The 16152-nt window shown below is 35.7% G+C and overlaps 1 protein-coding gene across 2 annotated transcripts in view; it reads left to right on the top strand.

The window, feature by feature from the left end:
* The window catches only part of MYOM2 (myomesin 2), a 75369-nt gene extending 59556 nt beyond the window's left edge, over positions 1–15813 (top strand). For both annotated transcript variants that reach the window (XM_032682614.1, XM_032682615.1), the window contains exons 30-38: positions 3275–3388; positions 4738–4825; positions 7871–7909; positions 8564–8669; positions 11254–11417; positions 11752–11788; positions 11911–11933; positions 12780–12835; positions 14741–15813. In XM_032682614.1, coding sequence (XP_032538505.1) covers positions 3275–3388; positions 4738–4825; positions 7871–7909; positions 8564–8669; positions 11254–11417; positions 11752–11788; positions 11911–11933; positions 12780–12835; positions 14741–15067 — 954 coding nt within the window. In that variant the 3' untranslated portion in view covers positions 15068–15813. The remainder of the gene's footprint in view (positions 1–3274; positions 3389–4737; positions 4826–7870; positions 7910–8563; positions 8670–11253; positions 11418–11751; positions 11789–11910; positions 11934–12779; positions 12836–14740) is intronic.
* Positions 15814–16152: the final 339 nt, after the last annotated feature.

Genomic DNA, 16152 nt, shown 5'->3' with positions numbered 1-16152 from the left:
TACTTGAAATTATTTGTTAGAATATGTTGATTAAAAAATGAAGTAGGAAAATGTGAGGAAAGATTTAGATATTTTTAAAATTAGAAGTTTCCTAGGAAAACTTTTTTAATTATTTAGAAATTTTTAAAATGAAAATTTCTGAGTTTCTTCAGCAAGTGTTCATTAAACAAACAAATAAAAAAAATAGGACATTTCTAAATGTATTATTAGGTGATCCAATTCTTAATAATAATTGTGAACCATAAAAATAATTTACAGAAAATACGTATCCTTTATTGGTCCTTCTTCCTTCCTCAAAAAATAGCCATGAAAAGCCAGATCAAAATCTTTCCTTACCATTTTCTGATTTAGAGGTTTCTCTAACAAAGCATCTGTTATTTAATCAACTGTAACCAAATATGCAACAAAGGCTTCTAGAATTAAAGTTATAAAGCATGATTTTTTATTCTATTTGGCTAATGACTTTTGAATCTTAAGTAACAATAATGTGTATTGAATTCAACATAACTTTTGCTATAAACACCTTTATATGCCTTTCTGAACTATTTTCATTTTTTTTGCTCTTCTATTGTGACTAATTAGAGGTCTGAATAACTAAGTTAATTGAATTCAACAGGCATCAAATTCTTTTTCATTCTCTTTTCCTGTAATATGGACTCTTTTATATTAATTTTCTCCTCTTCTTTTGAATAACTTCTGACTTTTAATTAGACTAACTTGAATCATTTATTATGAGCAATTTACATGCACATTTGTGGGATTTTTTTTCTGCTCACTAATTAGGAGACCTTTAACCTCAAGTTATTCCCATCAGAACTGACCGGAGAGGTGAAGCTGCCATTCTGTGTGTCCACATTTTAGGGCTCAACACTCATTAGCTAACATGATACCTTTGCTGGTACTGAGCTGCATAGCTGGAGTACTTTGTAATCTCCACATGCATTTGCCTCAGGCATGAACCCTGCTTATCCTTTCATTTGCATGGGGAATTAAATGTTGCTGAACCAGTTATACTAGTGTTAATTCTCTACAAATTAATCTGAAATTGTCCTTCATTTCATTGACTATTGAGCCTGTTTATACCACTGAAGCTGGGAAAGGCTGAGCATCTGATTATTTGCTTTTCACCAGTGTGCTTTTTCTTTGCAAGGTCAGAACATTTTATGTAAATTAAATCTAGGATATGGGATGTTTGCACACTCATCACTTTAACTGTGCTATTGACCTTATAATGTTTGTTACTGTTAGTATGTGACTGGCCATTAGGTTCACATGATACTGTTGTTTATGGCTGTTTAACTGATATTTGTACACAGGAAGAGTTTGAACAGCAAAGCATGGATTTGTCCTTCAAACTTCAGATACCTGACATAAAAGTTTGAAGTGTGGCCATGCTGGGCTATTTCTGTGGTAATAAAAACAATTAAGGAACCAAGTCTACCTCCCCAAGCCGTATCACAGCACTTGGCCCAGGTGTCTTCCAGACTCTGTTTAGTACTCCTCTGCAAAAGCTATTGTCAAGGGTGTTTCTACCTCTTGTAAGGGCCTGGGATAATGTGAAGGAAGTACCTGTAAGAGAGGGCATTTTGCCTTAGCTTTCTTAAAGGCGTGACATAGGGCAGTTAGGAAACCATGTCAACTGGAAGCTTGCGTAGGGCAGGGGACTAACTGAATGATCCAGGCCCATAACAATAACAATGAATAAATGTGGATTGTGTTATAAAAGAGTATATCAAATGTTACCTCACATCCCACTTATTTTCTATGTGATTGGACCTGATTGACTTTTAATTGACTTAGTATTTAATTCCAAATTAGCTGGGATGGATGACCATGTTCTTGGTATTGTAGTCCCTCAATACCAGTGGGACATGATTGTCCATTTGAATGACAAATTAATGGTGTTTACCTTTTGCTTTTTACTTTATCTTTACTTTTCTTCATATGCCGGCAACTACTGTCAGTTTTCTTCTAGTAATTCTAAATTTCAGAACACTTAGAAGCTACCTGCTTAATTACCTCAGTGGTAATTAAGCAGCAATAGTCGTGATTAATTTGAGCATGTTTCATAGAGATGTCTAGGAATCAGTATAGGAGACCCTCCTATTTATTTAGTCACCTCTAAGACTCTAAGAGTGACTCTTAAGAGTCACTTTCATAGAACTGTTCATCTATGGAATGACTTCTCTAATGTGAAAGGATTGGAACCTGGTACATGTTTTTCCCTCCAAGCAAACCAGTTGAAAACTACTGCAGATCTATATTAACTTCTGGGCTGCCCTCTATCCATTTGTTCAGTTTTTTACTTTTTTTTTAAGGACCCTTTTTAAAGCAACTGCCTGGGGACTGAGAAATGTCTTGCCATCTCTGTCCTTCTACCAAAGCCGCGCTGACTGGGAATTCAGGCTATACATTAAAATGCCAATGCACTTTGTGATTTTTAGAACGGTATGGGTATAGTGATGTCAAATAAACCACAGTGTTTTTGAAAGCGAGGAAAAAAGTAATATATATATATTGCCAGGGTTTCTAAAAAGATCTGCTTTTTTAGCTTCTTTAAATTCAAAGTTTGAGGTAATTTATCCAGTGATATTTTAGGCTTATCGAATACACAATTTTTATTTCAAAATTAGAACAATGCTTGAGGTATAGTTGTAGTGTATTTATGCATTGTTTAGATGAGCTGCTGCTACTACAGCAAAATTCTGCCTTTCAGGCATTTGTGCTATGTTGTTAAGCCCCTTTGTGTGGGGCAGACTGAAATTTGTGGGATTCCTTGGATCTCTGTATATCCCATAGGACACAATGTAGTAAGTAAAAAAAAAAAAAGGATTCTTGCTGCAGCCTGTAATTTTGAAGACTCAGATACTCTCGGAATAGTAATTTCAGTTGCTATCTGCAATTTAGCCATGAGAGACATTGATTAGGTAGCTGGGATAAATCTCCAAATTGGCCAAAGACTGTCTAAGATAGGGCCCAAGTTCTGTGTTACAGCTCTCTGGAGTCACATGGCAAATACAAAATGATAAAGGAGAGTTCAACAGATCTAATTTCAAAGATACTTGTCACAGCTATCTCTAGACGAACTACAACCACAGAGCAAGGGTGTAAAACCTTTTAAGGGAAGAGATTGACAGGATTTTCTTTAAGGATTTTACAGGGCTCTGAAGCTGTAAACTATGTACTGTGATGTAAAGAAATACCATAGGACTAAGATTTGCTTAGTAGGACTTGGTTGAAATAGACAGGCTTATGTGCCTTTTCTGTTGTACAGGTTGCAAACATAAAGAAGGAGACTGATTTCAAGTGGTATAAGGATGGTTCTGGGGTTGATGTTGAGGAACTGCCTGACTTGCAGAAGGGAGAATGTCACCTCAGTATTCCCAAGGTACAGTATCTCCCACTGATTAGAAATGACAGTTTCTGCTTGACATATTATAGATTTGCCAGGCAAAGCAGTAAAACAGCTATCATGAGTTCTGTGAACAGTTTAGAAAGCCCTCATATTTGCTACCTTTCAATTAGCTGGTGAATAACTAATTCTTGTAAAACATATCTATTTTTGTTATCAGCTCAGACAGTTCATGCTTAAGTTGCTTCAGAGTCCTTAGGTGAACTCTATCTTGTTCTTTCTTATTGCTCCTTAATTTTTCAATTTGTTCAAGCACCTCATTTTTGACAGTGTTTCAGTTTTATTACCCGAAATGAATAAGTTTGAAGTATATTGCTTCTTAAAATTTATCTTTATGCAAACAGGATAACCCAGCTTGTGTCTGAAACCTTAGCTTACATAGTCACTGCCTTTGTCAAGTGACAAAACCTCTGCAGACTGAAATTTTCTACTTTCAGCATAATGTGCCTTCCATCTAATTGATTTAATAATTTTATTTAATGGCTTCATATTCTTCTAATTTCCTTCCTTCATTTCACTTGCAAGAGGATACTGACTTTCCAGTGGCTTCATTTTTCTTGAGTAAACTTTTTTTTTTGGGAGGGTGGTTTCTGCTTGTCTTGGATTGCTCCTGTTATTTGTCATTCAATATGTTACTTGTGCTATGATTTACTTGCTTGTGGATTTGTGTAAATCCAAGAATTAAGTAATCTCCAATATATAACTGTTTATATATTTTCCTTCAGGTTTTACAATAAACTAAAATAAAAACATCAAAACCCCTGACTGCCTTTAATGCAGTATCACTGTGGTAGATTTTAAAATGAAAACTCTCCAAGCATAATGAATTAATTATTTACTTAGCATAGATATAATTTGACTACAGTTGCTACTTGAATGAAAGCAGCATGAATGAGTTGATATTTGGACAATTATAAGATATAGATCTGTTGTTATTGTTTACATAATTTAAAAAAGTATTCATTTTGGTAGAAGAAAAACTGCATTTCTGAAGTTTGTGTGGGTTGAAGTCATGCTCTGTTACATTTTGCTATGTTGCTTGTAATTTCTACTGACCATTATCAATCCTGGTTGTCATTTTGGAACCAAAAAACCCAACATGGTTTCTTGAGGAAATTGAAAAGAAATCCGAATATGTTTTAGGTTTAAGAACTAAATACGGCAACATAAAAAAAGCATGAGCAGGTTTTCATCTCATCTCTCTAAGATTATTTATCCAGAAGGCAGTAAAATGTGTGTTGTTTTATTTAGAAAATTATGCAGGACTGAGCAAATCTAGTACTACTATCAAGTTTGTCAGTAAACATTTTGTGTTTTCCCTGTAGCTGTCTCGCAAAGATGAAGGAGTTTATAAGGCAACACTATCAGATGATAGAGGTCATGATGTATCTTCTCTTGAATTGTCAGGAAAAGGTAATATTCAATTTACTATAATGATCTCCACATGTTTTCAAGACCTATCCTTGAAAATGCCATGTTAACAAATATTTTTGGTGTTCTTTGCATTTAATTTCTCTTTTTATGTTACAGAGACCTGAACTGCAGATCAGCAGTCTAGGAGGGGTGACACTGGGCATTGTAATGATTAATCTCTAGCACTCTGACAGGCAGGAGATGAAGTATCTTTCTAATCAGAAAAACACTCTATTTTATGTGCGATAGCTCTCTCAAATTTGTTAAGCTCTAGTACTTACAAAAGACCCTAAGGCAACAAAGTGCTGAATATGTTGATGTGGGACTGTCAATGCGAACTGAGAGTGATTTTGATTCTAAAATCATAAAGCTGTTTTGTGGGTTTATGTCAGCTGACAGCTCTGCCCCATGCAGCCTCTCACTCACTCCCCTTCAGTGAGATGGGGGAGAGAACTGGAAGAGGAAAAGTGAGAGAACTCCTGGGTTGAGCTAAAGACAGTTTAATAAGTAAAGCAAAAGCTGTGTATGCAGGCAAACAAAACAAGGACTGCTTCCTATAGGCAGGCAGGTGTTCAGGCATTGTCACTAAAGCTGGGCTCCATCACATGTAACAGTGACTTGGGAAGAAAAATGGCATCACTCCAAATGTTCCCCACTTTGTTCTTCTTCCCCCAGCTTTATATATGGAATTTAATGTCATATGGTATGAAGTGTCCGTTGGATCAGTTGGGGTCAGCTGTCTTGGATGTGTCCCCTTCTGAGTTCTTATGCACCCCCAGCCTCCTCCTGGTGAGGCAGTCTGAGGAGAAGAAATAAAAGGCTTTCACACTGTGCAAGCACTGCTCAGCAATTGCTGAAACATCCCTGTGTTATCAACACTGGTTTAGTTACTAATCCAAACAGCACAGTACAAGCTGCTATGATGAAAATTAACTCTATCCCAGCCAAAACCAGTACAATTTCCACCCGTTATTCCATACCTTTTATGTCATGCTCCGGTCCCACACTACGTATTGTGTTCTCATTAATCAATTTCTCCCTTCCTGTCCTTTGATATACAGACAGATATCATTCCCTTAGTCTATGGATTCGTGTGTGCATGTGTGTGTATCCTGATCACTGGAATAAGCAAAAGGTACAGTAGGGCTCCATCATGTGGTCAGGGCTTCCAGTGACTATACTTCAAGTATGGGAAAACTATGCTGTTTGGAAATGTGCAATGAAATGCCTATTTAGAGAATTCACAGTATCACAATATCCTGAACCTCTGCAGGTCCAGGAGGCTTTGAAAATGTCAGCCAGCAAAAACAAACAATGAGTCTCCTAAATGGTGGAAACAGAAAGGATAAACAGGGAAGTTTAGCATGAGTGGGGAAGACTGCATATTGTGTGGGGCAGGTAACTTCAAGCTCAATGTGCACTGACATTCAAGTGAAGATAAATGCAAATAAGAGTAAGAGAATCTAGTCTAAAATGCACCCATGATGGACTCTTAAAAAAGGTTTTGTATGATATCAGACATGATATTGATATACTGTAATTCTATGTATATTTAATTTTTTTTAATGTAAAAAAAGGTTGGTTTACTTTGACCTGAAGATTAGCTCAGTAGGATAGAGCATTATGCTAAAAATGTCAAAGTTGTGAGTTTGATCCCTGTAGGGCCATTCACTTAAGGTTTGGACTTGATGATATTTGTGGGTCCCTTCCAACTCAGAATATTCAGTGATTCTGAGTCTATAGCAAAGACTGATCTGTTGCCAGCATGAGTGAATTTTACTTGACTTTGGTAGAAAGAGCTTGCCCAGACTTCTTTGTTTAGATCCCAACAACCAGGCCTAAGTGAACCTGGATTCATCCCATCTGCATGTAGGCATTTGACCAAAATAATGAATATATTTTCAGGCTCCCAATAGAAGAAGAAAGACATGATAAAAAATTAACTCAGTTTGCCAAAGATCTTAACGCTCTTTTTCAGTAGATCGAGGGACTACCTGAAATAAGAGGAAAAGATGAATATCAGGCTGAATTATTAAGGTGTTTTTTGCCACAAAATGCTGTATTATCAGTTGATAATCTCCCAGGCATTTTTCCTCTGCATAAATTCTTTGCCTATTAATCTAGCTGATGTAATTAATTCTTTCAGAAAAAAACCCAAATCTAATTTAAACAGTATGGTTAGCATAACGCTACCTTCTCAGACACGCATAATGTAATGTGTATGTAGTATGAAATTCATGTCCTCATGTCAACGTGTCAGTTGAAGCACACTGGAGATTGCAAAGAGTTATGGAACTAAATCATGATTTATTTTAACAGAGACAAAAATGTGTATATGCAGATCAATATAGAACAAATATATAAGTAGTATTTTCTGAACTCCATGCATTTCTTTATCTTCCTTATTCATAAAAATTCCTCAGCCTAGAATATGCATTCTTCAGTCCTGACTATACATTCTTCAGATTATGGTGTGTCTTTCTCTTTCTTTCCATCTTACATACTGTCACTGAATGTGATTCCTCTGCTATGAAAGTGTTCACCACTTTTCTGCACTTGACTCCAGGGTTCTCTCCTGCACACACATCAGCTCTGTGATATTTCAAAAGCTTGATATGATACCTAGTTTATTTCCCCTGTTGTTAAAGGACTTTACATTTGTCAAATGCCATCATAAAGGGAGCAGGTGAAACCTGTTTCACCTAGAATGTGATAATTCATTTTCCCCCCGCGCTTTTCTTTCAATGTGAACTACCCAGTTTTAATGACTCTTTTTTTCCTGGCCTAAGGGGTACAGAGACAAAGATTTGGCAGCAGACAGTTGACTCTACAAAAGGCAGAGATACCGAGTGACACAGAACAGAATTTACATGCTGTACACAGACAGTTTCCAATTTGTCCTGTACACCTGTTGCAATTTTAATGGTTTTCTTTGCTTAAGGATATGAAGATTTCCCATATTGCTTTAATTATACCGAACATAACAAAGCTATATTCTGATTGAATTTGATGATATATTTTCTTCTTTTTTTTTCCTCTCTGCAGTTTATGATGATATAATTCTGGCATTGAGTGAAGCAAGTGGTAAGTAAATGCTGCCTTGAATTTTCATGTAGGCTTTTTGTGTTGAAGTCATCTGAGGCAGAGGCAGAATATTTTTATTTTAAGTAGTAAATCTGTGAGAGTCATGATGGTTATATTATTAAGGACATGCTATTAAGTTTCTGAATAGGCAGTTGACCTTGCTAATGGACACTATTAAAAGGGAACAAAGTATTATTCCACCTGACTTGTTTGGTTTAGATACTGTGAAAGTGTCGTAGCAATAATTTTCTACCTAATTCCCATTAGTAAGTTAACCTTAATATAGAGAGAATGAGACTGATCATGTTCCCAGTGAGAAGCTGGAAGTCATTTTACTGAAAGAACGGGGTTTGCACAAGTATAAAATTTTTATGCAATTAAAATCATCACACTACACAATTATATGACTAGCTTATTATTATTTCACAATGGGTCTTGCTATTCATAATGCCTTTATATGACAATAAAACCATAAATTCATACTGAACTTTCACCTGATATAAATCAGCAGATGTCCTTTGAGAGGTATGACAGTTGTCTCTGTGGTAGTTGAGAATCATGGCCCAGATCCTGGCAGTTCAAATAGTCCATTAGACTGTTTCCTCCTTTTCATTCCACTATCTCTTCTGTTTGATCCACATATATTCTATGTAGGTAAGTCAGCCTCTCCACTGAAGATCCTTTGCAATGAGGAAGGAATAAGGCTCCAGTGTTTCTTGAAATACTACAATGAGGAAATGAAAGTCAGCTGGTGTCACAGGTAGATAAGAATTTTTTTTCAATTTTATTTGAGAAAAAATACTGTCTTTATGATTCACTATTTATTATTCTGTGGCATTATTTAGTAACTAGACCACATTAACCAATTTCTCTTTCCAGCACATTATATTCTTTTTTAATATGGATAGTGCATTTGATAAAAGAAATATTAACAGACTTGTCCAACAACAATCAAGAGGGTTGTAACAGACAGGAAAAAGGTATCTACAGTATTGTGTTCTCATATTCAACATGAGACTGTTTGTCTTCCATTGGTTGACTAAAAGATAGCAAAATATTTGAGCATAGTTTCCTTTTTAGGACTGCTCTTAAAGTGAATGAAACTCTCCTCCAGTACTAGGTGAATACCAAGGATCTGCTCTCATGGTGTAATAAAAGCCTGTATTAAGAAATTATTTTTTTTCAAACTGATACAATCATAAGTAGCCCAAAATATTTTAATGTTGATAGTCCTCTCTGAAAAGTTATTCAGTGGGGTACACAATACTTTAAGTATAGTCCTCAGAGATAAGAATATGGCCAAAAAGGAGCTGTAAAGTTCCTTACAGTTTTCCACTCTCAATCTTCACATTAATCTTTGACTTTGGAGACAGTCTAATCATCTACACATTGACACATTTGACACATTTAAACTGTATATTTACAGTTAAATTTGTGTCCACATGCTTCACTATATCAGGTCCTTGCTTGTTTGAAGCTGCAGGTAATGTTTGAAAGGATTTTAAAACTCTTCAGGTGATTTCAACTATCATATTCCTCTATGGCCTACAAAGATGACATACAGTGAAATGCCCTGACTTGGACAGGAAAGGCTGGTTTATCAGTATGGTATCCTAGATTTGCAATGTTGTCCAGCCCTTGCTTTCTATGCGGACAGGAACACAAAGTGTCAATGATTATCAGGTTCAAGGAGCTGAAGAACACTTTTGCAAGGATATGAAACTGTATTTATACCTCAAGCTTTGTATTTATTAAGTTCTGTTCCTTCTTTCATAAGTATGATACTAATATGATGGAAAGGAAAAGAAAAAAATTTTTACCTCTGCCTTTTACTATATCTACTTGAATTTTAAAAGTTACTTAGTCCATTCCACCATCTATTTCATAGAAATATAAAACTAATATGGCTAATATGGAAATATCAGTGTGTGTATTTATATTTACATAGACTCCTTCTCTTCCCCAAATATTTCAGATTTTATAATGTCTTACTCATTGATTTTCTTGAAGATCATTGAGCACAGATTCTGAACAAATGGAATTTAAATTCTTCAGTGAATGCAATCATTATAATCAGAGCTGTTAAAGCTAAAACAAAGACTAAACCAACTAACCAACCTTTCTCAGCCTCTCCAAACTTCCCTGCTCCTTTAAACGTAATTATAGCAAATTTTTTCCTGGAAAAATTGAAAGGCTACAAGAACCATGATTTTTTTTTTTATGGGAATTTCTGACTAGCTTTGAATTACCCACTGTCTTGCACAGCACAGAATACAATAAAATCCTAAAGCTAGGATGCGTCATCCACTCGTGGCATACTGGGGAATATTATATGCAATATTTTCTAATATATAGCAGTTTCTATCCAGGAATCTAATTTGATAGGTTGAACTTAATGTAGTTGTCTTACAGAAAGGGAAATCATAAAAATACCTTTTTCCCATCAAAGTAACTCTCTCTAGCTATGAATCCAAATCAGCTCTGTCTGGGCAAATAAAATGGATGATCAAGGAGAAGCTAAAACTGACTTCATCTATTAAAAATTCCAGCTAAAAATGTTTGGAGAGGAAGAATGAAAAGAAATATTTCTTTAGTTAATGAGTGAAAGAGGAAAGTTTCTCTTTAAGCCATTGAAAGGGGTTTGGTTTTCATGCTCTCATAAAGTATCATGTTCTGTTTTACTCTTCATGACAGATTGTGAATCAGAAGACCCCCTGATCTGAATCCATAGGGCATTTCTTTTATTCTTAGTCAGGAAGTGAGGATAAGTCAATATAATTACACTGTTTTTAAAGAGCTTTTTATTACTTATCAAGAGTTAAGAAATTTTCTTATCTTGTTTTTAAAGACCCAAAGGTGTATTCTGACTTATGTCAGAGGAATTCTAGGCAAATCTTTTATTCTTTTTTTTTTTTAATCAAGTTTTTGAAGTTATTGTAAGACAAAAGATCTTTTTCCATCATCAGAAAAGGTGATCTGCCTCAGGTTTGCTGTTCTGATCTATTCTATATTACTGTGTATGAAGTGTACAGAACTCTAAACATTTTCACATAGAGTCATGTATGTCCATGTAGATGTAAAAACAACTGTGTATGTGGAGAGAAGCAGGATGAGAAGAGGGTGAACAAATTAATCTTTGAAATGAAAACTCAAGCTAATGGTTTCAAAGTGTTTCCTACCCCCAGTAGGAAGCAAAGAGTCTTCTGGGAAATTTCTCCCATTAGCTACAATCTATCTGTAGTTCTGGAATAGTATATTATCCTTTGTAACTTTTTATAGATGATTTCCTATGGCGAATATACAGGAAAAGAATGTTTAAACTCATCTCTATTCTTTTTTTCCAGGGAATCTAAGATTTCTTCTGGTGAAAAGATGAAGATTGGAGGTGGAGAGGATATTGCATGGCTGCAGATACAGGAACCCACAGAAAAGGATAAGGGAAACTACACCTTTGAAATCTTTGGTGACAAGGAATCCTACAAAAGGACACTTGATCTGTCTGGGCAAGGTATATTTATAATGTCAGATTTATATGGTGCCTTTTCATAGATTATGCAGATTTTACTGGCAATACTCAGAGGAATGACATTAAAAACAGATAGTTTTTGATCAGAACTAGTTGTAGTTCAGTCTTATAAATGTTAGGATCTTTTTAGTCTTGTATCTGATTTCAGCATCAGTTGCATTGGGTTTCAGGGGCCTAGTTTTCCCATTGCACTACTGTGTCACTCTGTATGGGTTTTAAGAGAGCTGTAACACAGGCATGTGTTTAAAAGTTTGTACTGAGCCCCAAGTGCAAGTTACGTTGATGGACGATAACCCTCTCAATTGTTTTGTTACAGCTTTTGATGATGCACTTGCAGAATTCCAGCGACTCAAGTAAGTGCTACCTCTTTTGCATTTTAATGCTGTAACAACAGTGTCTTTACTTACAAAAAATATTTCATTACTAATTTCATCAATAATATTATATATTTCTCTTTCTTCCTCAAAAACTTTAGGGCAGCTGCTTTTGCTGAGAAGAGTAAGTTTATTTTACATTATATCACAGGTGTTCTATGATGTAGTCTAGTGTTCTTTTTAAGGCATCCGTCATGATATGCTGTCACAACTTACTGAGTTCTCTGACTGTAGAAATCCTCTGCTAGCACAAAATACTGCAATAGCAATAGTAATTTGTGGATTTAGTTGTCTTCAATTCCAATGGAAACCCACTGAAAGCTCTGCATATTTTGCAAGTCTCCACTGTATCTTCCTGCATCTGCAGAGATTTGATGAAATGTGATTTGTGTGTCATACAAGGAGGTGTTGACTCTGAAAGCTGCTGATGATACTGAATATTGGTATCTATCTATTAAGTAAAAAATTGCCTGCTGATGCCTATTGTGCATTGCTTGCTGAGACCTAGATAGTGGGGAAACTTGTTACTGATAGGGACTGTAAGAGTGCTGGAAATGATATCAATTCCCCTGGTAATGACAGGATGCTTCTGCCCGCAAAGACAGCGGCAGAACAAATTTTCCTTAGATCTCAGATACCACCAAGATGCTAAAAGCATCCTCCTTGCTTTGCTCTGGGCCCAAAGCACAAACTGTCAAGGTCAGCAGTAGCTTCAAGGTTGTTACATGTGTAAGTTTAGAATGGTGTAGCACAATCTCTGCTAAAAAAAAATCTGTGGGGATCTTACAGTACATAAAACCCCCACCACAAAATAACACAAAAGCTGTATTATGTTTTTTGGAAGACAACTTAAAAAAAAAAAGGAAAAAAAAAAAAAGCTGTGACACATTAAGTTGAAAAATCACTAAAAAAATGAGTATTTTTGAGGGCTAAACTTCACACAATCCCCATATTTTTCTTTAACTCCTAGATCGTGGTAAAGTCATTGGTGGTTTGCCTGATGTCGTTACTATAATGGATGGGAAGGTAAGGACAGTTTTTGTCAATGAGTCGATGTTGAGTGGTGGGAGGTTTACTTTGATGGCAAAAGGGGAGGGAATGCAGATGATTTTATAGAAACTGAAAGCAGTAGGACAGTAATTTGATTTTAGGTCAGATCTAAAATTTAATAGATTACAACAGATCCAAATTATCTAAAATTATTGTGGAATATATCTGTTCTCTGCTAAGTTTTTAATATTAACTTATTAAGACTTGATTAATTATTATGAGTTAATTATTAATTGCTCTTAAATGAGGTAACTTTTCAAAGCAATAGTAATTAAATATTGTCCATGTTACAGAAAGGACAGAAAAAATTAAACTCGTACTAGTAGACAGTAGGTTATTTTCCCAAAATTTTATTTTTACATTTGCATCATTACTCCTTTAAATATTTTATAGTAAGGCTGATTCCTGTATGATATTAATTAACTTTACCTCCTACATGATATCATTTCTTCAAGAATATTCACAGATTTAGCTTGTCACTAGGTTGTACCCTGACCTGAGTGTGTAAATCTTCCTTCAACATTCTTTCTGATTTTGGAGGCATGTAGTATGCAAGACTTGCTTCTATTAGTGAACATATGGTGGGTTTGATCACTTAAAATTTCTTCCTGTTTTATTTTTACTCCGAATTATATCATACCTATTCAGTCATCATCAGTCAAGAAAAACATTGCTCAAAACATGGACATGTGAATACAGGTGGAATTTCTCAGCTCCCTCAGGATTTGGTGAAGCCTGAAGGGGAATATGGAGGGAATATAAGGAAGAATTCTGGTAGAAATTATTAGTTTTGAGTTGTTGTGCATTTTTGTTTGTTTGTTTTCTTTTTTTTCTAACACAATGTTGCATATGTGAAATTCTTAAGGTGACTTAATTATCTAGGGCAGAATTTTGAACAGAATGAGTTTCCAGCAAAGATGGACAAAGTAGGCACTAAAGTAATCAATGCAACTTCTTAAATGGTTCTTTCATTTGTTATGTGATCACTATACCTAAGTACATGAAGTTTACATACATATGCAGAGGGATGGTCAAAACGGGTTTCAGCAGTAAACCTATAAAAATTTGGAAGACTGACCATGAAAATTTTATGAGCTCCTTCAACCTCAGTTCAGTCTTTGAAAAATACCTAAGCTACCAGGAATGTCTATTAAGTAATTTTGGCTATTTTCTGAGTATGCTGTACGTGCATGTAACACATGGCAAGGTTGGACAGGACTTTGAACAACCCTATGTAGTGGAATGTGTCTCTGCCTGTAGAGTGTTTCCCTCCCATGGCAAGGGGATTGGAACTAGATGATCTTTAAGGTCCCTTCCAACCCAAACCATTCTATGATTATGAGCACTTTACCAACATTTATGTATAATTTATTCTTCATGAAATGTTTCCTCTTTTACTAGTCAGCAGCACCTGGAATCGATGTCCAGTGATTCATGTTATATACTCTATTTTTAAGCGATTTTTTTTTTAATAATCTCGAGCAATAACCTCGGGAGGCTTTGGTCAGAAAAGATTTGCTTAGTCTTGCTCCCTGTCGTGTACAGGGAAGCTTTAAGGATGTTTTTAAAGCTATCGTTGCCTGAACCTCATGTCAGACTAATAGGTTGTCAGGAGTCTCCTGCAAGCAGGACTGCAATGACTGTCCAACTTACCATCTTCAGACACTTTAACCCTGAGGCTAGTACTGTATTGCAGTCACTGGTGAGATGGTGGAAAGTTTGAATCAAGGAAAAAAGAAATATTAGGAACACTACTTTCAGTCTTCAAGAACATGATATTGTGTTATAGTTTAATTAAATAGAAATAAAAAGTGTCTGAATATTCTGGTTAAAAAAATCTGACTGACTGGTCTCAAAATGACTTCTGTTTTCCTCTCTCAGACGCTGAATCTGACCTGCACTGTGTTTGGAAATCCTGACCCTGAAGTTGTTTGGTTCAAGAATGACAAGGCCTTTGAAATTGATGAGCACTGTTCATTTAAACTGGAACAAGGGAAATATGCCAGTTTAACAATCAAGGGAGTGACCTCAGAAGACTCAGGCAAATATAGCATCCATGTCAAAAACAAATATGGTGGGGAAACAGTGGATGTCACTGTAAGTGTGTACAGACATGGTGAAAAAATGCCTGAAATTAAGCCCGGCCAACTTGCTAAACCCAGGCCAATACCACCATCAGAAGAAGTCCTCAAACCTGAGGACGAGTGAAAATCTAATAACAAGTGAAGCTTGACACTGTGTTTGACAAACAAAATGGAATACATGAGCTGTAGTTGAGCTGTTCCCACACAGAATTCATTGGTAATGTCCAAAGGGAAACTGAGCTTTTAAGAGTTTTCTTTAGGGAGGTAGCTCTGCCATGGTGCTGTACACATCTGCAGCAATCTCATTTTTGAATACATGTAATAGGCTGGGACTTGCAAACAGCAAAAAGCCAAATTCCTGCTAGAGGTTCTCATATGCAATGGCAAGTTTCACAAACCTACAAACTTACAGTACACCTCCATTTTCACACTTTTCAACCATTTGCAAAGCGGCTCAGCAACCCTCTGAGAGCAAATGTACCATTAGTAAAGGTAGTGAACTGCAGTTAGATAGATATTCAGAGATGGTCCCTTTGACTTTGAAACCTCTGGTCCCGTAAGTCTAGTGAATAGTCTTCATTTAGTAGTGTTACTGTTGTTCTATCAATAGTGTGACTTTGGTAGACTTTTACAGATGTTCACTGTTTACTCACTCAACCATAGGTCACATAGTTGTATTTTGTTTTTCTTGCTTTGTGCTAATAAAACTTTAAAAGTCGCCTTTACTACTCACTGATCTGAAACACACCTAACTAGTTCTGTTTATTCTTTTTCATTGTTTAATTATTGCTTATTGCACAATTTCACAGCTGGTAGCATGAAGACTATTAACTTTCAATAAAGAATGTAAAATATGGTTAATCACAGTCACTGGGTGGCACTTGCGACATTAATTTTACTTTTAACGTTACAGATCAAGCTTAAACTGATACCAAAAGATATGTATACAACTCAGTCACTCCAGATAATTATGTCTTTGATTCTCCTCTAACTAAAAAGAACAAGAGAACTCTTCTGTGTTCTGCTAGGCAAAAATTTCAATATATGTTTATCATGAAAAGTTCACATAAGATGGGATTCAGTGCAATTGCTTACCTGTCTGTCATGCAATACATGATTGAGTGTCTGCAGTTATGGCTTTTTGCAGATCAGGCTCCCTGTTCAATAAAAGTCCACTTATCTACCTAGATGAAACTTTGTTATTTGCTA

The sequence above is a fragment of the Chiroxiphia lanceolata genome, chromosome 3, assembly GCF_009829145.1.
Source record: "Chiroxiphia lanceolata isolate bChiLan1 chromosome 3, bChiLan1.pri, whole genome shotgun sequence".
In the NCBI taxonomy this organism is placed as follows: domain Eukaryota; kingdom Metazoa; phylum Chordata; class Aves; order Passeriformes; family Pipridae; genus Chiroxiphia; species Chiroxiphia lanceolata.
The sequence above is the reverse complement of the archived record's forward strand: the minus strand, read 5'-3'. Positions and strand labels throughout refer to the sequence as shown.